This window comes from Lissotriton helveticus, chromosome 10 (assembly GCF_964261635.1).
Source record: "Lissotriton helveticus chromosome 10, aLisHel1.1, whole genome shotgun sequence".
Taxonomy (NCBI): domain Eukaryota; kingdom Metazoa; phylum Chordata; class Amphibia; order Caudata; family Salamandridae; genus Lissotriton; species Lissotriton helveticus.
In genome coordinates, this window is record NC_136071.1 from 497,082,366 (window position 1) to 497,107,756 (window position 25,391).

The 25,391-nt window shown below is 46.0% G+C and overlaps 1 protein-coding gene and 1 long non-coding RNA gene across 2 annotated transcripts in view; one reads left to right on the top strand and one right to left on the bottom strand.

Annotated features, from left to right (window-relative positions):
* Positions 1-25,391, top strand: part of MCRIP2 (MAPK regulated corepressor interacting protein 2) — a 215,809-nt gene that overhangs the window by 77,626 nt on the left and 112,792 nt on the right. The window contains exon 4 of the mRNA XM_078663004.1: positions 19,019-19,155. Within this exon, the coding sequence (XP_078519130.1) occupies positions 19,019-19,155 (137 nt within the window). The remainder of the gene's footprint in view (positions 1-19,018; positions 19,156-25,391) is intronic.
* Positions 1-25,391, bottom strand: part of LOC144784308 (uncharacterized) — a 155,660-nt gene that overhangs the window by 69,781 nt on the left and 60,488 nt on the right. Inside the window, exon 2 of the long non-coding RNA XR_013601627.1 lies at positions 19,796-19,984. This is a non-coding gene — a long non-coding RNA (uncharacterized LOC144784308). The remainder of the gene's footprint in view (positions 1-19,795; positions 19,985-25,391) is intronic.

The window sequence follows — 25,391 nt, forward strand, 5'->3', positions numbered from 1 at the left end:
AACAAGGAGATCTCCTTTTAATAGATTTACAACACATCAAGATTAGTATCGGCCTGTAGGGCCCCCCGGGATTTTAATAAACGGGAGCGTGTCAACCATACATTTCCCAAAAATTTAGCCACCCCACAGATCATAATGGCAGACGAAGAGTCTGTAGAGAGGACACGAAGTGCCTGTCTATGGCACCTCAACCCTAATTCCCTGCAGACAGGTTTCAGCCAAAACTTCCTCGCCCCTTTGTAGGCTGGGCATGCAAAAAACAGGTGGGCCACCGATTCCTTGGGGGCCGCACAGCCGGGGCATGTACGTGAGAGGGCATCAGAGGTCGACCAACTCGCCGTGAAATCAAGTACCGGAAGCGTCCCATAGCGCAGTTTCAGGTACAGCGATCGATCCAACGGTTTAGTTATTAGGTCTAAAAAGGGTTCCAATTTCCTTACACACTTAATTGATAAAAATTGGTCCGTAAGTGAACCCACATTCATAGCCCTCGTGGCCTTACTCTGGACCCAATCCCAGTAAAGTTTTTTTATAACGGCTTTAGGTGGCGGGGATTGCGACTCCCATGCCTCTTTTAGACCCAGATTAATGGCCAAGTCTTTCAGTTTTTTAAGCCATCCTATTTTATTACCTGTATCCAGCAAGAGTAGATCGTCCATCCCTTCTGCATACTTAGCAAGCTCCTCAGTTCTTCTTAGTCGGGACCAGAAGAGCAACGGGCGAAGCCTCACCAAGTCTTTTAAAGATCTTCTGCTCTTAAATCTAGTCTTAGGGGGATCATTGGTGTTGAAACGGGGAGAGCAACCACTTTTCTAAAGAAATTGTTTTCTGCCACCATCAAATCTGTAACCCCTTCGAACCCCCAAAGTTCGGAGCCATATAGTGCTGTAGGAAGAATCTGTCCCTCATAGATGGCCATAACTGGAGAAACCGGTTTACTGCTTGATTCCCGGAGTTCCTTCAACGTCACCCCGGAAACTCTACGATGACTAAGTAGCATTTTGGAAAGATGATCTTTCCAGGTCATACGACTGTTTATCCGGACTCCAAGATAGTCAAAAGATGTGACCAGCTCAAGGGGGGCACTATTGAGCACGAGGTGATTTTTAAATCTTTTTGAGGGGGCAAAAGCCATCAATTTGGTTTTTGAAGTGTTGATGGTTAAGCCTCGGGTAGTGCAAAAGGAGCTAAACAGGTTCAAGAGTTTTTGTAAGCCCACCGGGGATTTAGAGATTAATAGGGTATCGTCCGCGAAGAGAAGTGTGGGGATTTTCTCCCCCGCCAGGGATGGGGCGTCCGTCTCTTCCCCCTTCAGATGGTCCACCACTCCGTTTACAAATAGGGAGAAGAGGGTCGGAGCCATGACACAACCCTGGCGTACTCCTCTCCGCACAGGGATCTTATCTGTTAATTGTCCCTGCGATCCCCATCTAACCCGCGCGTAATTCCCCTCATGCAGCTTCATTATTAAATACAGAAGGCTACTGGGAAACCCCATTTCACCGAGTATTTGCCAAAGTTTTGCACGAGGGACCAGGTCGAAAGCAGTCTTAAGATCTATGAAGGCCATATACAAACTGCCTTTCTTGATGGTAACCGCCTTCCAATAGATTGCAAAAAAGCGAAAGACCTGGTCCATCGTGCCAACCTTCTTTCTAAACCCCGCTTGTAAGTGGGAGAGAACACTAGCCTCCTCTATCCAGTCATCTACTCTCGAGATGATGACCCTGCCGACCACTTTCTGGATGATGTCAATCAGACTAATAGGTCTGTAGTTCGCAGGGTCATCTCTTGCCCCCTTCTTGTGCACAGTAACTACCTCGGCTCCTTTCCAGGAGTCTGGTACTTGATGACCCCTCGTGATCAGATTCATTATACTGGCAATTAGTTTGGCCCAAACTTCTGGCTCCGCCATCAGCAAATCTCCGGGGATCCCATCCTGCCCGGCGGCTTTCTTAGGGATAAGGCGTCTGATTGCCAACAGTACTTCTGAGGGCGAAAATAACAAGTCTGTGTCGTCCGGTTTTGCCCCTTCACCCAACCCATTCACCCCAAAACTCGATGTTTCCTCTATGTCACCATATAGGGATGAAAAATGAGTAAACCATTGCTGGCTAGTTATATGAACAGCCAGTGGTTGCGATTTACCCTGCCTTGTTTGTTAATCAAATCCCAAAAGAGGTTCGGGTTCCTACTGCTCACAGCCAAGGAGAGTTCCTGCCAATGCCGTTCCTCCCACTCCCGTTTGGCCAAAAATAATGCTTTCAGATAATCCTTCCTGGCCGCTCTAACCAGCAAGGAGTCACCCGAAAGCAGAGCTTATATTTATGCCATGCCAGTGAAAATAAATGAAGCCCAGCAATACCGAACAGACTAAAGCACATTCACAGTTGGCAATTTCCATGTTATTACCATTGTACATCTAATTTGTCATAAAAAACATATGTATATATTTTTAATAAACACATTTTATTGGTTTTGAATGAGCACATATCCTACATTTCTAAAGCAGAAAAAGTAAATAGCGTGTACAAACCCGCATCTGGATATCTTAAAGACCATAGTATTCCCACCATTTCCCCCATACCCTTGTGTGTTTCCGCTGGCGTCCCCAGGCTTGGTAGAATGTCTCTTTGAGTTTAGCACACTAGTCAATGGCGATCTTCCAAGTAGACAGAGGAGTGGCCATTTGGGAGCACCAGTGTATTGTGGGTTCTCTCTAGGCAAGTACTGTTCCAATCCCCAATAAGGTTCGGTCACCCCACATTTCCCCAAAATCATCGATTATTCCCAGCAAGGAAGTCCTAGGGGAAGGGTCTACCGTCGTGCTCAGCAGATGAATAACAGTGTTGAATATCTTCCCCCAGTACTGTTGAATTAATGGGCATTCCCAGACCACATGGAAGAAATGGGCCCCCTCTGCTTGCCAACCTTGGCATGAGGGAGCTTGGAACTTGTTAGCCCTCTGCAGTTTGACCAGTGTAATGTATGGCGTATAGAAGAAATGAAATTGCATCATCCGGAGTTTGGAAGGAATGAGCAGGATTTAAGGGGACATGCATAGCATTTCTCCTGTCAAGGTTGTCCAATGGCGGGAGGGTAATGGGGACGGTTAGATCTGGGTTGTCGTTTGCACTCGGCTGCTACCTCATGTTCACTGTTGCTAGGTCCTGATTGTAATGTATGGTTTTTCTTATAGTCCCAATGCCCGATTTTTGCCCAGTGATACTTGTGTCCCTTATGTGCCTTAATGAGGTCCTCGTTCTGTATGCAACAGTTCTTGTATGATGCCGCAATTGGGGGGGAATGTTTGTTTCTTTGCCTAACTAAAAAATAAAGTTTAAAAAAAAAAAAAAAGGTTGTCCAATGGCACCACCAAGCTCTCCCAGCAGGCCTTGAGTTGGTCAAGGGAGGGCGCAACATTTATGACCATGGATTTATAGAGCAGTGAAATCATTTTCTCTGACAAGGGTCCGTAATGTGTTTTGTTTCTAGAGGGTTGAAGTCAGGCATCTTAATCAAGGCATCACAGTGTGCGTGTAGTGCATGCCTGATCTGCAAATACCGGTAGACTTGAGATTAAAAAATTGAAAATTCTGCTTCAATTTCCTGAAAAGATAGAATATCTGACCCATGCCATATGTCTCCCAACACCAAAAGGCCTATGAGGTCCTTTTATCCCAAGCCCTTCAAGTTCCGCAGTGTGTTGCAACCAGCTACCTTTCCAGAGGGGAGTTTCAAGGGTAATCGTGTGGTCCCAGCCTGTCCATCACAAAGCCATTCTCCAGGACCACAAAATAGTCTGAGTGATCTCCGGTACATCTCACGGAATTGGATCGCCATGGAGGGGTCCCATGAGGATTCCATACCCCATGCTCTCAATTTCAAGACAGTATGCCGAATCGTCCCATCCGCCACTTAGTCAGTCGTTAATCACTATTAGATGGGAGGCCCAGTAATAGAATTGCATGTCTGCCATTCCCAGTCGCCTTCGTGTGTTAACTGAGTACATTTACCATAGGTCACTCATGGTGGATGGTTGGCCCAAATAAAATACCTATTTTCGGAGAGTAACACTTGGAACTAGCTTTGATGGATCCATAGAGGGAAATTCTGGGTGACAAATAGTATATGGGAAAGTAAAATCATTTAAAATAAGTCTACCCTACCCATTATGTCCAGTTGTACTTTTGTCCAGGAAGTTAAGGACCTTGTTAGATTGGACTCGAGAGGCTTAAGATTTAGGGCCCTTGTGAGGTGCGCTTCAAGGGCTATGTGGACCCCAGATATAGGAAGCTGAGTCTTCTGAGGGTAAGCTGGGCCTGCCAGTTCATGGTACTTACATATTTCTTCAAGGGAACCAAAGGAGAATTTCCCAGCTGACCAGATGCCCCTCTATATAGAGTCAGCATGTGTAGTAGGCAGGACCCCATCAAGGAGGGCTTAGAGAGAAAAGTAGGACATCATCCGTGTCTCGTTCGATGCAGTCCTCCACAGCCAGCCCTCAGTCAAATCCCCAACCCTGTAAATTACATCTAACCCAGACTGCAAAAGGTTCTATAGCTAGCGCAAACAGTAGTGGGGACAGTGGTTAGGCCTATCTAGTGCCCCGACGCACAGGAAAGGAAGATGATCAGATCTCATTTACTCGACATGACATGTGCTCTTGACTGTGCATATAGAAGCTGAACATAGTACCAAAACCGGGGACCAAATCCCATTTGCATTAGAACCTCCCCTAAAAAGGCCCAGTTAACTGAGTCGAAAGCCTTTTCAAAGTCTACTTACAGCGCTGTGGGGTCCTGCAGTTCACATAGCCAAGCCAATGCCACTTGGACTCTGCAGATACAGTGTTGCATGCTACTTTGTGGCATGAAGTCACATTGGCATGGATGAACTAACCGAGTAAGCAGTGGTTTGAGTCTGTTGGGCAGGTTTTTGTAGTAGATTTTAAGTTTAGTATTAATCAGGGATATTGGTCGGCTGGATGAGCATCTCTCTTGTGGAAGCCCCTGTTTATGCAGCAGTCAATCAATCAATCAATCAATCAATTTGTAAAGCGTGCTACTCACCCGTGAGGGTCTCAAGGCGCTGAAGGGAGAGGGAGGGGGGGGGTGCCGCTACTGCTCGAATAGCCAGGTCTTGAGGTGTTTCCTGAAGGTGAGATGGTCCTGGGTCAGTCGTTGGTGTGCGGGGAGGGAGTTCCATGTCTTGGCTGCCAGGTAGGAGAACGAGAACGATCTTCCTCCGGTGGTGGTTCTGCGAATCCGAGGGACGGTGACGAGGGCCAGGCTGGTGGAGCAGAGCTGGCGGGTGGGAGTGTAGAATGACAGGCGGTTGTTGAGGTATTCGGGGCCCGAGTCGTGGAGCGCTTTGTGTGCGTGGGTGAGCAGCCTGAACGTGATCCTCTTGCTGACGGGGAGCCAGTGCAGGTTTCTTAGGTGGGCAAATATGTGGCTGTGGCGAGGGATGTCGAGGATGAGTCGTGCGGAGGCGTTCTGTATGAGTTGAAGGCGTTTCTGAAGTTTGGCTGTGGTTCCTGCGTACAGGGCGTTTCCGTAGTCCAGTTGGGTGGTGACGAGGGCCTGGGTGACTGTCTTTCTGGTTTCGGTGGGGATCCACCGGAAGATCTTTCGGACCATGCGCAGGGTGTTGAAACAGGAGGACGAGACTGCGTTGACTTGCTTGGTCATCGTGAGGGAGGAGTCCAGGATGAATCCCAGGTTGCGTGCGTGGTCCGTGGGTATCGGTGCGGTGCCCAGCGTCGTGGGCCACCAGGAGTCGTCCCAGGAGTATGGGGATTGTCCGAGGATGAGGACTTCCGTCTTGTCTGAGTTGAGCTTCAGACGGCTGAGCTTCATCCATTCTGCGACATCTTTCATTCCGTCCTGGAAGTTGGCTTTGGCGGTGAGGGAGAGTATCAGTTGGGTGTCGTCGGCGTAAGAGATGATGTTGATGTTGTGTTTGCGTGCGAGGGGGCTCATGTAGATGTTGAAGAGGGTAGGGCTGAGTGAGGAGCAGTCAAAAAGTGGCTAGGTCCAGCTCTGAAGGGAAGTGTCCTTTCACCACAGCTTCTTGGATCATGTCTAGAAGGGGTTTCAGAACAAGAGGAGAGAGTCTGCTGTAGTATTCTATGGCAGTGGTGAGTGGTGTGGCGTAAATACTGCACTGTGGCGAGCGAGCGAGCTGGAACCACCTAATCAGGGGGGTATTCTCCCTGAGAAATTTTTGAAAAAAGAGTGTGCAAATGATGCATTCTCAAGCAAATTTGAGAAAGAGGTGGCTTGGCAAACACATCTCTGGGAGTAGCCAGACAAGTCTCTTTGTTTGCACAGATACATCACTCTCCCTGCATTCACATAGGCACACTACTCACCCTGCACTCATAGATCCATTACTCACCCTTCCCTGACACATCACTAAGCCTACATTCACCCATCCGCATCACCCACCCTGGACTCACACGGGCACACTGTTCAACCTGCACTCACACATCACTCACCCTTCACTGCATTGCACTCAATAGGTTTAATTTATTAAAGCCTGTCTAGGCCTGACATTGCCTGGTAACAGACTACAGTACAACCCCCATGCTTCAGCAATCCACAGGAAAGCCCGTGGAACATAACACCCTACAACACGACTTAGTCATAACTAGTCCCCACTGCCCACCTCCACGTATTAAATTGTATCACATATGCAGTCTGATCACCTTAAACACAACTCTGACCTTTTGAAAGTCGAGAAGCGCTACTTTAACAACCAGTTTAATAGTACAGCCTGATAATTACAGAACTTCAAAATGGCAGAAGTGGCTTAAAAGCGCTATATAAAAATGTTATTAAATTGAATGTAAAAGCAATGCGGCTACAGACGGGTGGGAAACAGAGAATGAGGGCTCCTGACAGGGCCAGGAAGTAGGCACTGGAAGCAGACTTCCCTTCTTGCGAATAGTCGATGGCAAGCCTTTTATAGGGTGATAGGGCTGGGGAAGAGTCAGTCATGGCATGCCTGTGTCTCCGGAGAGCTAGACAGAGCAGGGCTAATATCTGTCAATAGTGCAGCAGGTGCAGTGGCACTGTGGCCACTGCAGTGTTGCCCAATTATAGGTGATTTGTCAGTACCAACTGGGGTGGTGGAGCCCCTTACCCCTGTTCGCATTAGGACCCTCACTACGCCACTGGGACAGAGTCAGTAGTAACTCAGGCAGCCATGATCAAAATCTGATGGCGTCATATTTTGTGTCTCACGTGGCAGGAGCTGCAGGCCTCGTTCCGGTTATCTGGTGCAATGGTACCTCCTTCGATAGCACACACCATCAGTGTAATCATACGCTGGTAGACGCTCTTTCAATCCGTCGAATGGGCTATGAGGCTGGCCATCGAAAACTGCCACGTCATTTACTCCTCTAGAGGCTGAGTTCACTGAAATAGTCTGTAACATATCCGCGGACCAAAAAATATTTCTACACGTAAACAGCTGAAAACACAGACATTAAAACAATTTTAACCATTATGGAGACGCTCAGTCCGTCAAAGTAGCACTATGAGGACTGGCTCTGTCCACAGGCAGTTTGTCTCACTCGTTCTCTCACTCGCTTTGTGTGTCAGTCTTGTTCTTTCTCTGTCTCGCTCCACAGTTCCCTCTTTTTTCTTTCTCCCCCCCTCTCTCGCGGTCTTTCCTTTTAGTCTTTTTTTTTGTGCCTTTTCTCTCTTTCTCTTCCTGCCTTACATAAAAGCAATCAATTTGCAATGAAAGGGCAAATGGCTGAAGCAGCCCGGACCAACAATATTTGAACATCTGGACCTTGAATTACATGCAGATTTCCGCAGTCGGTGCAACAACCACTGAGCAATACACTACCTTGGCAGAAATTCCAGTTGACCAAGTTACAAATGGCGTTCACCGGGTCCCGCAACTGGTGCACAGACATAATATCGACTCCAAAATATCGACTGGAAAGAATATCGAGTTTTAAATATCGTTTGGAGAAAATATCGACTAGACAGAATATCGACAGCCAAAATATCGTTTTTAAGGTAAGTGAAGTAATATCGACTGTAAATAATATAGACAGTGAAAATATCCAAGTATATAATCTAGATAGTAAAAAACATAGTTTTTTAAATAATATTTAATTATTTATAGTGTTTTTATGTTATAATATATGTGAAAAGTGTCATTTTTGTTTATAATTATTTTTAATTAATAATTTTTTTTAATTATTGTGTAATTTTATTCTGTAGCGGGTTGTGGGTTTATAGGGGAATAGGGTGGGAAGTAATTTAATTATAATAAATTAAATATGTAAATTTATTAATTAGTAGTAATAATTAATTAATTGGTAATTAAATAATATATGTTAATTATTTACAATTTAATTGGTAATTAATTTAATTTAATTGATTAATTGCTAATTATGTAAATTAAAATAATGTATTTTCTGTAGCGGGTTGTGGGTTTATAGGGGAATAGGGTGGGAAGTAATTTAATTATAATTAATTAAATATGTAAATTTAATAATTGGTAGTAATATTTAAATAATTGTTAATTAAAAAATATTTTTTTATTAATTAAAATGTAATTGGTAATTACTTTAATTTAATTGATTAATTGCTAATGATGTTAAATTAAAGGGGTATTTTTAGGGTTCAGGGTCAGTTTTCAGTTTTTGGGCAAAGGGGTATTTTTAGGGTTCAGGGTCAGTTTTCAGTTTGTGGGTAAAGGGGTATTTTTAGGGTTCAGGGTCAGTTTTCAGTTTTTGGGTAAAGGGGTATTTTTAGGGTTCAGGGTCAGTTTTCAGTTTGTGGGTAAAGGGGTATTTTTAGGGTTCAGGGTCAGTTTTCAGTTTTTGGGCAAAGGGGTATTTTTAGGGTTCACGGTCAGTTTTCAGTTTTTGGGCAAAGGGGTATTTTTAGGGTTCAGGGTCAGTTTTCAGTTTTTGGGTAAAGGGGTATTTTTAGGGTTCAGGGTCAGTTTTCAGTTTTTGGGTAAAGGGGTATTTTTAGGGTTTAGGGTCAGTTTTCAGTTTTTGGGTAAAGGGGTTATTTTTAGGGTTCAGGGTCAGTTTTCAGTTTTTGGGTAAAGGGGTATTTTTAGGGTTCAGGGTCAGTTTTCAGTTTGTGGGTAAAGGGGTATTTTTAGGGTTCAGGGTCAGTTTTCAGTTTTTGGGCAAAGGGGTATTTTTAGGGTTCACGGTCAGTTTTCAGTTTTTGGGCAAAGGGGTATTTTTAGGGTTCAGGGTCAGTTTTCAGTTTTTGGGTAAAGGGGTATTTTTAGGGTTCAGGGTCAGTTTTCAGTTTTTGGGTAAAGGGGTATTTTTAGGGTTTAGGGTCAGTTTTCAGTTTTTGGGTAAAGGGGTTATTTTTAGGGTTCAGGGTCAGTTTTCAGTTTTTGGGTAAAGGGGTATTTTTAGGGTTCAGGGTCAGTTTTGGGTTTTTGGGTTACATATACAATATTGCCTATTTAATTAAATTTTGTTACTATATATATATGTTTTAAGAAATATGATGGCATTTTTTTTTTTTTACTTTCATTAATTATTTAATTATTAAAAGTTATTTTAAGTATTGTTAATTATATTTTAGTAATTAATTTTTTATATTAATGTAATTAAACATTGTTTTTAGTAAAGTCGATATTTTTTACAACGATATTTTTGTAAACGATATTTTGTACTCGATATTTTTGTACTTACCTGTTTGTAGATAGAAACTCGATATTTTGACTGTCGATATTTTCTCAACGATATTTTGGGTAGTCGATATTCTTTCAGTCGATATTCTTTCAGTGATCCCCCGCAACTGGCTGGTGAGTTTTCAGGCTACTGTAAACTGCTTTGGAGAAACCCCCCATTGGGATTCCAGTAACATCGTGCAAGTGGAAAGGTGCGCATTGATAAGTTGCTTTTTGTAATTAGCAAGTAAAATGTGCTCGGTTTTTGTCAGCTGGTCATTAGTAACCCAGTGTCCTGTCCACAGACCCTTGGAATGCAAGTGGGTAAAGCAGAGCCTTTCTTCTTAGTGCACTTGTATCCCACCCTATCAATTAATCTGACCTACGTGCATATTAGGAATGAGAGCGCAGTTTCCCCGAACCATTCCTCGAGCCTTTGAATGGTTTCTTTGTGTTCGAGGCTATATTTCAATCCAACCCCGCCTCTCCCGCCCTCGTCCCTCTCTGGACATCTCTGATGCTCCGGGTCACATGAGAGGAGATCCGAAAGGGGGAGAGACCTTGCCCATTATTCCCATTAACACCCCTTGTGGCAATTAACACCTACTCTTAGCCAGGTCATCAGTAACAAAAGTGGTTAATGATGGCCCGTCAGAGTGCCTCACTCACATTCTGCTTTCAGCGGCGCCGGCATGCTCGAGGGAGGGAGTGGGGGTGTCACGGTTGGGGAATAAAACAATCAAAATAAAACTTTCCACTCCAGGCCCGGCCGGCCACGCTGTACTAGTGGGTCATCGCGTGTTCCTGCTGCAGGAAGCAGCCAGCTTCCCTCCCCTACGCAACGCACGTAAGCCAATTACAACGCTGGTAGGCGCAGCAGGCGAGCACCCCAGCCGGGACATTTTCTCTGCATAGAGAAAAGGGAGAGTGGGCGGTCCTGCTCGAGGGCAGGGGGGAGTGGCTTACCCACTGTTGTGGGTACTGACTGTTTGGTCGGCTCCAGGGCCGACCAAACAGTCAGTACCCACAACAGTGGGTAAGCCACTCCCCCCTGCCCTCTAGCAGGACCGCCCACCCTCCCAGGTCTGGGGCAGGGAGGGGTTAGCAGGTCAATGCATGAGTGTGTTTTGTGTGCTGAAGAAAAGAGTGTGTACTGCTTGTCTTGGGGGTGACATATTTGCTATGCGTCGCAGGGACCCAAGCCATCCACCCAATCTTTCAGATGATTACTGTTGCCCAACCGCCAGGATCCAGTAGAATCCAATGCCGGAATCATGACTGCATTGAAGTCGCCTCCCACTATTGAGGTTCTCTGCGGTAATTGTGTAACTACTTTGTGCAACTTTTGCAGAGTAGGCTTAGGCAGGAGGGGTGGAACATATACGTTTAGCAAGTGAAGTGGGTGACATTCGAGCATGCCCTCCACCATCATGTATGTCCCCAAGGAGCCAGAGGTGACCCTAGAAACTTCCTGGGGAAACAATCTGTCACAGTCGCTACCCACTGGAGCCCCCATACTCTGTTGTGCCCATATCACACCAGCATTGTACATATAGTACCAAGCAGGTGTCTTTCATGAAGCATGAGGACATCAGTGGCATATCTCCTGGAAAAGCGGTGAACTGCTCCTCTTGCTTTATCCGGTCATTAAGGCCATGGCTATGGTCATGAACTCATAGGGCCCGGATCCCCCCAGCACGTCCCCGCCCGGAATCCCCCAAACCCACAGGAATATCCAGCCAGAGATTTGCGTGGGTTAAAAAGGCCATGTTTAATACACATTACCACATAAATATGACAAAGAAGTTAAATTGCATAATTAGAAAAACACACAGTTTTAATATTGACATTCAAAAATGGTAGAAAACCCCCCCAGCCCTAAAGGGGGGTAGAGGTACTGCGCCAGGTGCAACCCACCTGCGCCCTGGAGTGATGGGCCCTCCCCTCTGATCCTTGTCCGCCATTCCGGGGCCCACACCCCGACCACCAGGCTGCCCAGGAACCCAGGAGGCTCGAAACCTGTCGCCCTAGCCTCCCCAGCCGGTGGTCACCTTTTCCCAGTGGAGAACTTACCGTCTCCCCCCCTCAGTGCTGGCCTAGGGAGTACGCAGGGCGGACTCCCATCCATTCTGTGAGTAAATGTCAATGTTCGCAGGTCTCTTTACCGCCACAAGGGTGACCAAGGGCCTTAGGTCTGTCACCCTCCCCACCTGCGTTCTGTACAAATGACCAAAGTCCTTTTATCCAAGCATCTGTGCCCAAATCCGACAAATGCACTCCATCTTGGTGGTACATTGCTTCACCAGAAATCATCCTGTGTGGAATCAGACACAAGCGGCCCTTCTCTGAGCACAACTTGGCCAACTCCCCGTTGAGCCGCCGGACTGACACGTTCAGGGACCTCGCCCGCACTCCGGGGCCCCAGGTCCTACGCGGGATCATGCACTAAGGATAAGAGCGGAGGCACAGGTCGCGGGCGAGTGCGGCCGGTCTGGCGAGGAAGAGGGGGACAAAGAGACCGGGGTCACTGACCCGAACCCCTAAATAGGCCCCGGTCTCCTCCCCCCTCGCACCTCACCGGAAATGTGTCACTGCCCGACCCGGAAGTAAATGGGTGGGCGGAGGCCACGCGGCGATCCGCCCACCCTCCAGATTACAGGAGGAAAAGGAGGGGGGGGCGTGAACCGGGGGGCCGGCCCTAGAAGCGCGCTCTTTTACCGTCGCGCTTGCCATAGATTTGGTGGGTGTGTTAAGTCAGGAGGGGATGCGGAGGCCCACCAAATGTGAGTTATACTCTGCTAATGGTATTGAAGGGCGGATGAAACTCACTCAGGGTGTTGACCAATCCAGAGTGTGTGTTGAATCCAACGAACTTCAGATATACAACAACAACCAAAAACATGAAGGCCCTATGAGTGATCAATTTGAGCTCCACCAGCCCCAACAAAACCCCCACCCTACACCCCCACACCTCCCAGAAGCATCAGTCACCCTCCCAACATAAATAGGTGTAAGTTCAGTGAGTAGCTCCTTCATTCCTTACCCATTGCAATCTGGATTAGTCAGGATCCAATGGTGCTGTCTGTGGTTGAGAACCAGGTCTGGGGACCATCGGAATAGTAGACCAAAGTAACGAGTACATTCCAGATCTGTGGAGTAAGGTGACTGAGTCCCCCACCATGACAGCACCACAGTGCGCTCATTGGATGGGTCCGCCTCAGAGTCCGAGCAGTTTTTCAACACGGATTTCAGTTTTCCTCTCCTGTTGTGTTTACAACGTGTAACGTAGCGGGGGGTGCCCGCAGAGGTGGCAGGTGCATCCACAGCCACCATCCTCCAAGTCAGCCCCACGGGGGCAGAGATGGGCCCCAGTGGCCGTCAGATTCTGGGCACTGGCCCTGAAAGCGTAGATCCAAGGCTGCCAAAGTCCACGCCCAGAGTGAGGCCGATATTCCGGGAGCTCCCGGCTGACGGGCAGGGTCGGATTGGTAAGGCAGGCACTCGGGCAATAGCAGAGGGGCCGGTATTGAAGTTCCAGCTGTGGACTGCTTTTTTGGCAGCCTGGGGCTGATTTGGGCTGAGTCTGGTGTGTTCAGATGTCGCCAGCAGCCCAGTGGGGCCCGAGTGGCCTTTCTGGAGGCTGATGGACGTCCATTACCTCCCTTGTATCAACGGGAAGAGGCGTCACTCCCTTTCTCTCGCTGGTCCAGCCAATTAATGTGTGCATACTGAGCGGGGGGCAGGGGGCCTGAGCAGAAGTTGCCTCACTTGTTTTCAGGGGTTTATAAAACTTCGCCGAAACAGTGTTTTGCGGAAAGGCAATATGCAAATGTGGGCCAATTTTTGTAGCGTGCCTGGACCGATTTCTAATCTTAATCCAACCCTGCCGACAGGTGCCCCACTCAGCCAGATGTCAACCTGAGCTCCACAAGACGTGGCCTGCAGTCACCCGCACCTAATGCAGTCAGCCCCCAGCAGGGGCGTAACAAACATCCCTGCAGCCCCCGCGGTGCGGGGGGACCCCAGTCCTCGGTAGGTGAAGGGGGCCCCCTCAGCTCTTTAGTAAAGAGCTGTGAGAGAAAGACTTGCTCTAGAAAGCAGGTGCAGTCTGCAGCCTGATTTGAGCTCCTCCCGCTGACCCCGAACTGAAGAGAAACAAAGTAACAAGTTACATGGTTTCTCTTCAGTCAGAGCCGGGCCGGAAAAAGGATGGGGTGGGGGTGCAAGAGAGAGCATTCCCCATAAGGCACAGCCTCTGAGAAGGGAGGAGGCAACACAGAGCTGACAGGGCCAGGAGAAGGTTTTCAGCTTCAGGAACAGGACTCTGCTGAGACGCAGTGGAAGGTAAGCAAGCATTGGAAATGCAATTGGCCTCGCATTTGTTTGAGTTGGAACGTCTCCCTGGAGGGTACGGAGTGTTTCCTTAGTGGCCTGCAGTGTCCCCGGTGCTGATAGTGAACATGGAAACGTTCCCAGGTCTCCGCAGAAGAGATTTTAAAAAATGGCTCAAGAATGTTTGAAAATGGATGTACGTATCGAAAATGACAGAGTACTTTTTTAATATTTCAGTATAGCGCAAGCTCGCCCCCAAGGTATTGGAGCGCTTTACACGAGCACCAGTTACATTACACAAGGCCACACTTATTTTTTAAGCAAGGGGATATTAAGTGATTTACCCAGAATCACAGGATGCTGAACCAACGCTGACATTCAAGCAAAATCCCTCAGTTCCAAAGCTAGCATCTCTGGCTGTTATGCCACATTTCATTTGCATCAGTGCTCTTCCCAGTTGCAAAGGAAGGGAGAACATGTCTGTGGTTGTTCTACATTTTTGAGCAACATTTGAGACCAAGTGCAAAACTATTTGGAGCCTTCAGCAAAATTTTATTTTTTTGCTCCCTCCTTGGAAAATACATTGGTAATATTTGATGCTTTTGGTGTCAATTTGGCACTGTCTGGTGCTGGCAACCTAGGCACCTGCCTAGTGTTATAGACTTGCTTTATCATCAGCCCTTAATTGACTTTTAGACTCTGGCCATTGGCGTACGTACCAATGGTGCAGCATGTGCAGTGACATAGAGACCAAGGAATGGGAGGGGCACACTGACTATAGCTGTCTTTCACTACCCAACCAGGAGCCAGGGGGCCATTTTTACCTTAAATGAGGGCGCGTGAGGCTCGTGCTATGTCACTGACTCCAGCTTAACTGAAAAACTCACATTTTAGCGGCCTCCGGATTACTATAGAGTTGGGGAAAGTCATTCCCAGGTTCCACAGCACAGAAACTTCATTTTCTTTTTTTAAATACATTTTAGGTATTCAGTTTCCGCCCATGCTGTGCACTTTTTATTTTATGTTTGTTTTCCTATGAATTCTAATTCTTGTTATTCACATTAGTAATATTTTTTAATTGAAGAATCCAATAAAGAGCATGTTATAAATTGGTACTTAAAGTCTAATGAAGCATAGAATGAGCTCCCATAACAGCAACAAAATGCAAAAAACAATATAAAAGATATATTCAGAAAAATAAATGGGACTGAAGTGCAGAAAACTATCACCAGAGTCATATGGGAGAGAGTAGGACACACATAAGAAGGGAAGGACATTGTGGGTCGGAAGGGGAGAATCCATGTAAGATGTCATATCTAATAAGCGTTGGCAAAGCCAATAGGTCTGATGTTGGTTGCAGAACTATTGGCTGTACCAAAGTATGTGTCTTTTGCTGTAGTTTCTTATGACTTTATTGTTCCAAGATGGCTAATGGAGGCTGAGAGAAGAAAGACGTGAAGAAATCATTGAAATAGGAAAGGGTGTAAATACAGTGGGCGGACAGTGGTATATGAGAGACATTGAAACACTACAGGGTATAACTACAGCGGGTGAACAGTGGTGTATGAGAGACAATGAAATACTACAGGGTGTAAATACAGTGGGTGGAAAGCGGTGTATGAGAGAATGAAATACTACAGGGTGTAAATACCGTAGGTGGACAGTGGTGTATGAGAAACAATTAAATACTACAGCGTGTAAATACAGTGGGTGGACAGCGGTGTTTGAGAGACAATGAAATACAGGGTGTAAATACTGTAGGTGGACAGTGGTGAATAAGAGACAATGAAATACTAAAGGGTGTAAATACAGTAGGTGGACAGTGGTGTATGAGAGACAATGAAATACTAAAGGGTGTAAATACAGTGGGTGACCAGTGGTGAATAAGAGACAATTAAATACGGGGTGTAAATACTGTAGGTGGACAGTGGTATATGGGAAACAATGAAATACTACAGCGTGTAAATACAGTAGGTGGACAGTGGTGTATGAGAGACAATGAAATACTACAGGGGGTGGGGTAAATAAGGTTGCATGACATAGACCATGAATTAACACAGGGCAGGGAGTAAACACAGTGGGCTCTGAAGTTGTGACCCTCAGCTGTCCTGCAGAGAACTGTACGCCAGTGCCCCATAGCCAATTACAGACCCCACATCACGCATATAGATCAAGCTATTTTTATTCTCTAAAATTTCTTCCCATACTTTCCTAAATAAGTAACCATTCCAGGAGGGTTGATATGCATTTGACCTGAAGAAGGGTACAGGGGACATATGGGTGTCCTTATGTACTGTGGGAAGGGCTGTGACGAGAGTGGGTGGACTGTTGAGACAAACAAGGAAGCCGGTCATATCTTGCTCTCTATTTTCCATAGTGCCTGCGACATGACTTTGTGTACAAAAAACTATCACTAGGTAAAGAGGGGAGCTTGTCAGGGCCAGTAGTGAGATTCTACAGAGCTACCCCATTTCAACACCAGCAATGTTCAATGATTGTGTACTTAATAAATAAAATAACATGACATAATGTTGGCCCTGCCATAATGGTGGTACATATCGGCCCAATGTGCTCACCCATGGTATAATGGTGCCCAAACCGGGTAAAATGCAGGCCCTGGCATAATAGTGGTAATTCCTGTCGGATTGCGTGGTGGTGCACTGCCCTCATGCTAGCTTCGGCATAAGTGTGGTAATTCTTGGCATAAGATGGCACATATGACACATAGATATTCAAAGCAGAATCTATCCATGTGTTGCAGTGGTTCATGACAATAATTGAACTTTTTCACAAAAAAGATAACTTCTCGATTTAGGGAATTCAAATTATTTTTCAAAAATGCAAAGCTAGTATTTAATAGCAAAATGTGTCTGCTTTCATAAATTGACAAGCTGATGTTTTGGAGACAAATTACTGAATTTATTTAAAGCTGAAATTTAAGTGGTTAAAGGGTCCACTTGGAAAGGCCAACCCGGAACACTCCTCTTTCACTTTGGTGTGCTTGCTGTACTCACTTGCTCCTTCTGGATCTCAGCTTTTCGTTCCACCACTTTTAGGATCCACCAGCCGCCACTGCGCAGCAGGCCCCTGACCTAAGAGCTCCTAACTGAATCTGGAGCGTGGGGGGCCCCCTCCATATTCTTTGCAGTGGGGTCCCCACAAGTTTAGTTACCCCGCCGGACTGGGAACCGAAACCGGCCCTGGCAAAGTGCTCGGCCAGCCCCCCCCCCCCCCTCCCCCCAGGGGGTTGGGGGGTGCGACCGTGCTCTTTGCTAGGGCCGGTTTTCGGCCGATTTTGTTACAGTGCCGTTTTTGCAGCTATGCTGCAAAAAACGACCCTGTAACAAAACCGGCCCCCTGGGGCCCAAAACCGCCCCCCACCCTCGCAGCCGACCGGGGGATTGCCCGGTGCCTGCAACGGCCAGTCCGGGCTGCAGCCACAGAGCCAGAGCTGCCGGACTCCACACCATGCGCGAGGTCCGCCTCGCTGGAGCCGTTAGCCCTTAGTTTCCTTCCTGCATGGCTAGCGGAGCCAGTCCGCAATCATCTTCCTGGTGCAGTCCATTTCTCCTCGTCGCTCCAGCCTAGCTCTCCACACTTGCAGCTCTCGGACCCAAGAGGGTAGGTTCATAGGGTCAGGGCGCAGTCAGGGCCTCGTGTTTCCCGGGAGTTAAAGCACCAGGATTATAAGAGCGCTACCAGGAAATGGGAGCTCAGACGGCTCTGTCCACCATCTTGGCCCAGTTGGCCAAGGCCCGATAAAAATATTTTTTACTGCATCGCTGATTGCATAATACAAGACTTTGCAGAAGGAAGTGGCTAGACTAATAGTCCCAAGACTACCTCACGGTTATTGTACCTCTCTGAAGGGATGTACCCCTTTGCACCCTGCTTTTTGTTGAGTACCTTTTTAAAAAAAACATATTCATGTAATGCAGTGGATACCTGTCGTTTGCAGCCCCAAATTCCGTTTGTGAGTGTATGAAAGATAAACAGACAAATAGACTGTCAGACTCCAGTCTGTATCGGCCTGAACGCATGTGACTGTTCTTTGTAGAAATGCCATCCAAAGCTAATCTACTCGCCGCAGTTACTACGTTTGTGAGAGAGGCTGGCACAGCCCTTCCTGAACTCTGCCTGTTTGGATGTGAGAGAGAAGTTTGCAAAGCCGATGATGTGTTGTTACCTGACCACTCTGTGTGTGAGTGAAGAGTGGAAATCTGCTGCCTGTACTATTACTGTTCTTTCTGTGTGGACCAAGCCCACGCTGTTGGTCAGAGGCATCATTAACCCACACTTTTAGCAGCTTGCGGTGGGGGTGTGCGTTTAACTGGACAATTCTAGACTCTATTCTCTAAAAAGCTCAAAGATTCGATCACTTGGAGTGTAATGAAGGCAGGGATGAACAGGATGGAGAGAGGGTGGATGGATGAATGGATGCAGAGATAGATGAGTAGAGCGAAAGATGGAACAGATGGAAAGGATAATTGGAGAAAAAAGAGTGATGGATGGAAAGATGGATGGATGTAAGAAAGAAGGATAGATGACGGATGAAAAAGCAAGAAAGGGAAAAGACAAAAGATGTAGAGAAGGAAGTAAGGATAAAAAGAAAGATGGAGAGAAGGAAGGATGGTTGAAATGAAGTAGAGAAACAGTGAAAAAAGTAGGGAAGCAAGTTGAAAAATAAAATATAATGGAGAGAAAGAAGAACAAATACAGAATAAAGATGGAAAGAAAAATGGACCATATACTGAAAGAAGGATAGAGAGAAAAAAGCAGACTTAAGAATTTCAAATTCCCTCAAGGGAGCAATCTCCCCATTGACTGCTGAGTCACTTGCTTCACCAGCTCGCTCCTATTTGTTTGGACATGGTTCAAAGTAGGGGTACATTATTTTTCTAGCTGCTCCCTTGCTGTATGTGCTTTCTCTGTGGCAGTGTTACTTTAAGCAGACTTTTTAAATAGACAGCTTGTTTAAATTTGCTTTCTTCTCCATTTTCTCTATCTCCAGCAAGCCTGCACCAGTCCCCAAGCTTGTGTTCAACAGAGTGAATGGGAAGAAGCATCAACCATCCAGCCAGCAGTTCACAGCCACAGAGGACAGCTATACACCAGCGCATGAGGAGAATGTCCGATTCGTCTATGAGGGTAAGAGTCTGAGTTATCTGGGACACATAGGACCTGATTATGAGTTTGGTGGAAAGGGTCCTGCCGTCGAAATGGCATCAGATTCCCCGCATGCTTAGTAGGCGGTCCGTCCGCTGTATTACAATGTGGACACGTTACAGAACAAAAGGCCGCCGGAGTACCGTTGACTCCGCCAGCCATTCGCCGGCTGCCTCAATGTCCGCATAGGGAGAAGCAGCTGTCAGAGAGCAGTATAGACAAGGTTCCAGCCATTGGGATTACAAAGTACCTTTCAGTTGAGCCAACTGTGGCGGGTAGACCGCCTGCTTCGAGTCGGTGGAATAAAAGGAAAAGGGGTTCAAACTCACCCATTTCCTTCTTTTTCCTTTGGTCTACGAGGTAGAAGCCTTCTTCCATGACACCCCTTCCCAGCAGCAACTTGACTCCACAGAAAGCTACCCCGTCAGCGTGGTAATCCAGAAAAGTTAGTTTCACCCATTTACTGGACTGGGCACATATGATCCCGAATCCAGCAATGGAAAAGTACTCGTATAAGGTATTTTTTTCACCTGTCATGCATATGTGTAAATTTTACACGAATTTAGTCCAAATGTACAATCCTGCATCGACACATATGAACAAATATTTTCGAATTGCTTACCACGTCGCTTGCAGGTCCCCCACCGTCAGAAACACGCCTGGTGGCTGGGCCAGTAGTGCTACACAAATATGGCGGATGAGAGACCGTTGACTCGACAGAGCACTTGGGACTGTCGCGGCGGCGGCATGGGGGTAAGACTGCCAAACTCCTAATCAGGCCGATGATCTGCACCTCTGTGGTATAGGAATTCTGAAAATTGATGTCAATAATCTATCAAACTCAGCATTAATTTTTACTCTGATATCGACTCTATATTTGTTTTGTAAATGCCAACATCAGTTTTTCAATTTCTGGAAATACATACATTTTTATATAACATTTTAACTTTACCTATTGAAAAAAAATATTGCCTTTCAGCTGGTTTTAAGGGGAAAAAAAGTATTTTCCTCTTAAATGCCAGTTTTTTTGGTAAATGTTTGATCAACAAAGATCAGCTTGACAAGGACAATTATGTGTAGCACCGCATGAGTACAGATTTGACCTCCCAAGACCATCATCCAATACATGGATGTCAGTCGTATGCCAGTTAATTCCATCTCCAATATAAGTGTGATTGTTAGCGTTCTTAGAATAAATGTCATGGTTTGTCAAAGATAGGCATCAATATGTCAACACCACCTTCTATAATGCTAGAGATGCCTACCATATGGTAAGAATAATCATCATTATGTTAGGGTCAGCATCAACAAGGAGGTGGTGGCCATTTTCAAAGAAATGTTCCCAGTATACCAAAACTGGCTGCCAGTGATGGACAACAGTATGCCAAAGATACCTAAAACTAGGCAAGAATGGCTATCGTTATGAGAAGGGGTCCCTTGTATGCTTGGGGGAGGATGGGTCACCAGGTGCTATGGGTGGAAGAGTGACATCACACAGGATTCAGCCTCACTTGTGTGCGTGCACAGACACAGCGGTGTGCATGCACTCCTGTTTGCACACACCCACATACACGTACGAACAGATGTGCATTCACTGACATACACACACCCAGGCAAACCCACACTTACAGAATAATACATTTAAAGTTCATGCACTCTCTGTATCTCGGTCTCACTCTGTCACACACACACTCTCACCCCAGTGTCCGTTACAGGCCATTGAGCCCAGTTCCACCTTCTACTATGCCCCACAGTGTTCTGACCACAATCCAGCCCAAGAATAGCACAGCCTGGGCCAGACTGGCCATAGCGGGCACCGGGCATTTCCCCGGTGGGCCACCAGGATGAGGCTGGTCTTCGACCCCTGGGGGGGGGTTTTATTACCAGGGGTAGGCAATATCGGCCCCTTGTAACAATTACTGTTGAAACCGTCCCCAGCTAACAGCTTGGTCGTAACCCCCTCCCCCCAGGAGGGCCAGCCGAGCAATTTGCCAGGGCAGGTTTCTGTTCCCAGTCCAGCCCTGAGCACAGCGTCCTCCTGAGACATCCTCCTTTTCAGGGCATGTGTTCATGCACACCGTTGGCCCTGCCTATGGGCTATCAACACTGCTGAGCCTCCTGAAAGCCACATGGCGATTAACCTTATATTGGAGAAACCACACTCGAAGTAACACTGCATGTGTTACGACAGGGTCTGCACAATCAGAATGATTGGCTAGTGGGCAATGATGATCAGGGCAAAAGGTATGCACAATTTCTTTCTCAGCATTGTCCTTTTCCATCCTAATTATTCCTCCTGAGCAGCTGGGCCGCTTTATTTCGTATTCTTCACCATTACTAGGCCTTGAGAGATTGCCAGTACTTCGCGGCTCTGGACCCAATAGTATACTATCGTTGGCTGGACCAAGAAGATGGACTTGTAAGAGGGCAAACACAGTCCAAGAACTGATGGTTGCATGGTTACCCTCCGCTCTTTGAAAGAGCGCTGAGTGCTATCCCCTAACCTTAGATTTCCGACCCACCACTCATTTGATGCTTACTGTGGCTGCTGCATATCCCTCACAGGGATTGGATCTGTCACACGCCACATCTTGCAGTGTGCAGAAAGTAAGTGTCTCACACGTTTGGGCACTTTTAATGACTGCTAGAGTTTCTAGTGGGGCTATGCCCCATGGCTGCATGGACAGGCCACTGACGCGCAGAGCTCTGTAAAGGAGTGGAGCCTTTCACCTTTGAAGATACTGTTATGCATAGGAAAATCAATTCCACCCGCTTTAAGGGCTGCAGGCCTTTCCATACAACTAGAGAGTTTCACCTCTGTGTGGGATAGGTCTCCAAAAGAGGGTATCCTTCCATGCCTTTGGGGACTGCATAGCTCTGTATTAATTAGGGTTCTGGATTTTGTTGTCGTTTTTTAACACTTCCACATATATTTATCTATTTATTTTCTGCTCATCGTATCAGTATTTATCTTTATTTTGTATACTATAATAAATAAGGGGCACATTATGATGGCAATCAGACGAGCTTCAGACCGCCATTGCAGTAGGCAGGTGACCGTCCGACAATTTATTGGTGGTCCCGCCTGCCCTATTACGATATGAACGCGCCATACAGGCGGTCGTAAAATACCTTTTTCTACTGCAGCTTCTGCTGTTTCCCAGAAAAAGGTACTTCACAAACATCGATGAACTGTGTGCCAGGCACCATGCGCCCAATTGGCAGTGGCCTACGGGGGTGGCGGGCCCTGCTTGGGGCCCACAAAGTCTGTTTCCTTCTGCCTTTTAATGGCGTTGGGACTGCCATGAAAAGGAATTCAGAAAGAGGCATTGTGATCCTGACGGCACTGCATGAGGAGGCACCGCCTGCATTCAGGAATACGATTCTAACAGCCACCCCGACGGGATCAGTAGATCCTGTCGGAGTTGTTGGTCCGTCTCCTGAGATTCATTGGTCCGACAGTCTGCATCGTAATGTGTCGGGTGGCCCAAAGGGCTGTCTGTTGCCACCGGCAACGTGATGATTCCCGAAGTTGCAACCAGTATATTTCCATATTTAAGTATCATTAAATGCACACTAATACTTGGATGCTTGTTAGTAATATAAATGATGAGCAGCCTATATAAAACAACACACTTTCTGAATACATTAGCATAGCAATACTGTCACGTGCACACCAGCAGCTGTTTAAGGAAATCTAATCTCTTTGTTAATCTCCATGCTGACAATCTACATAGATAATGGCCCGACGGTCATGATTGCCTGAATAGAGAGCCATTCAAAAAAGGACAAACTTGCCTGTATTTTTTATTTTGTAAAAATAAATACATCCAGCAAACACATTGCTTTCCAGCAGTATGATGGTTTGAAAAATCTGTAAAAAAACAAAAAACTGAGGCCTTTATTATAATGGAGTTTTCATTGTCTAGTTCTCAGGGGCACTGCATCAGTCAACCTCATCAAACCTCTCCATTTCCAGCTTGGCATAGGTCCCATCCCCAAGACTTTCGATCAGGCTGGCAAGAGAGCAACATATTTGGGGTGCTTCGCTATATTCTAAGGCTACAAGCCATGGAGCTTCCTTTCTCTGCCTCCCTGCTTAGAATTAAACTATTGGGAACAAAACAGGGTCTTGGCTCCTCAACAGTAAGGCTGAACCAATCTTAACTACAAAACAAAACAACTGCCAGTACTGGAAAGATTTTTTCTTTTTTACCTAAACAACAGCTATGAATCAAACATAGCAGTCTATTCTCTCTTTTTTAATCCTTATTTATTATGATCATTTTTTTCAATCAGAAAGCTTTTTCATTTTTTAAAGACATTTCTGTGCATATACAGATATAAATATACAACTTTATACAAAATTTACAAACACCATATACAAGACAAAATCTGAATTATGAACACACATCCACACCAATCTTTCTCACTGTAGTCACTCAATTCGTAATCACAAACATGGACAAAGAAACAAAAACAAAATAATACCTCTGAGGTACAGGTCAATGTCAACACAAACTGTTTACATTAAAGGAAAATTGAAAACATGAAATAAATATCAAATTTACAAAAATTCAAGCAGTTAGAATATCTATATTCAGTCTTAATCCATTTTTGACAATCTATTAATTCTGTTGACAGTTGACTGTAAATGATCGACGCGTTTCGAACTCCCTTACTTTTGGGGTTCTCCTCAGGATCAGTATGATTTCTACAAAACAAAGCATATGAACCAAATTAGGCTCTCTCCTCTAACAAGTCAAAAACAACTACCTAGAGCAGCCACCGATCGGCTTATACCCACATACCTTAAGAATCCTCTCAGAAACCGTCTCTCAGGACTTGTGTGATTCACGATTATGTGGACACTGTAACAAAAACGATACACACACATATAACATGCCATTCCAAAGCGCCTCCACAAATACCAATCAGACCCACACGTACACATTCGCACTCACCTCGCAAGCTCTGATAGTCGCTTGGAGTGTCTGCAAAGGGATGGAAAATGAGATTGATTCAGTCGCCTTAGGAAACTTTTTTAAGAATTCAATGGGTTAAGGACTGAAGCCAAGCTTTGGTCACTTACCCAGTGTGGGCGTTGAAAAACGTTTCGCCCTGAGCACATTCCGGTCCGGCCTGTGATTTAGCGGAGACTCAGTTTTTCAAGGCTGCAGTAAATGCGCAAATACCTAAAAGCGTAAATTTCTAAGACGCGTTATATTGCAGTCTTTTGTTTATTCGTCTTCACTATTTCTTGCTGACCGACTGATTTTAACCCCTTCAGTGCTGCGCGAATTTCGCTGCAGTGCTGAAGGGTCATAAATCACATTGACTCATGACGGAAATGTTCCGTCATCAGCACCGGAGCACCGACGCTGATGACGGAACCGTTCCGTCATGAGCATGGAAGGGGTTAAAAAACACCGGCTAGTTGGAAATCTAGCACTCACTTGAATGTCTCTCCAAGACGCAGCGTCTCCAGTCGATACTTTTTGCTCGGCTCCATTTCTGGTCATGTGCCCTGGTGTCTTTTAAAGGGGAATTGCTCATTTTGATGTTAAAGAAAAGTTAAAGGAAAATTAGCCCGTGTTTGCGATGAACCTTACACAAAACGGTCGAATGAACAGGTCCTAAAGGCATATTTAGGCGAAAGGATATAATCCATGTGGAACAAACAGTCGACACCCCGTTACGATGTTTTGCATCGGAAAAGGCATTATGGTCCTTGTAGTTTGAATATGGCAAAAAATGATCCTGAAGGCATGTTTAGGCGAAGGGATAATCAATCCACACCCAGTTACGATGTTTTGAATGGAAAATGGCATTATGGTCCTTGTAGTTTGAAATTAACAGGTTCAAATGAATCATCTCCCAGTTCGTAAAATTGGGTCAGAAAACTACTCTCACGCAGTTGTTTGCATCCATTGGGTTCTCATTTATTGATTTCCTCTGAAGATTTCTGAAATCTCATTTAACCCTGTGGTGGCGGTATTAAATTTCATTATCAGGAAAGCCTCTCGCTGCGACAGTTTTAATTCTAAATTTCCACCTCGTGCATCCTTTTCAATTTTCGAAATGATCGTCCAACAAAGTTTTTCTTCTTTGTGTCCATGAGCAGTCCAATGTTGTACTAATGGTGCATTAGGGACCTGACGTCTTATCCTTGATTTATGTTCGGTTATTCGTTGTCGTGCCTCCCGGGTAGTCTTCCC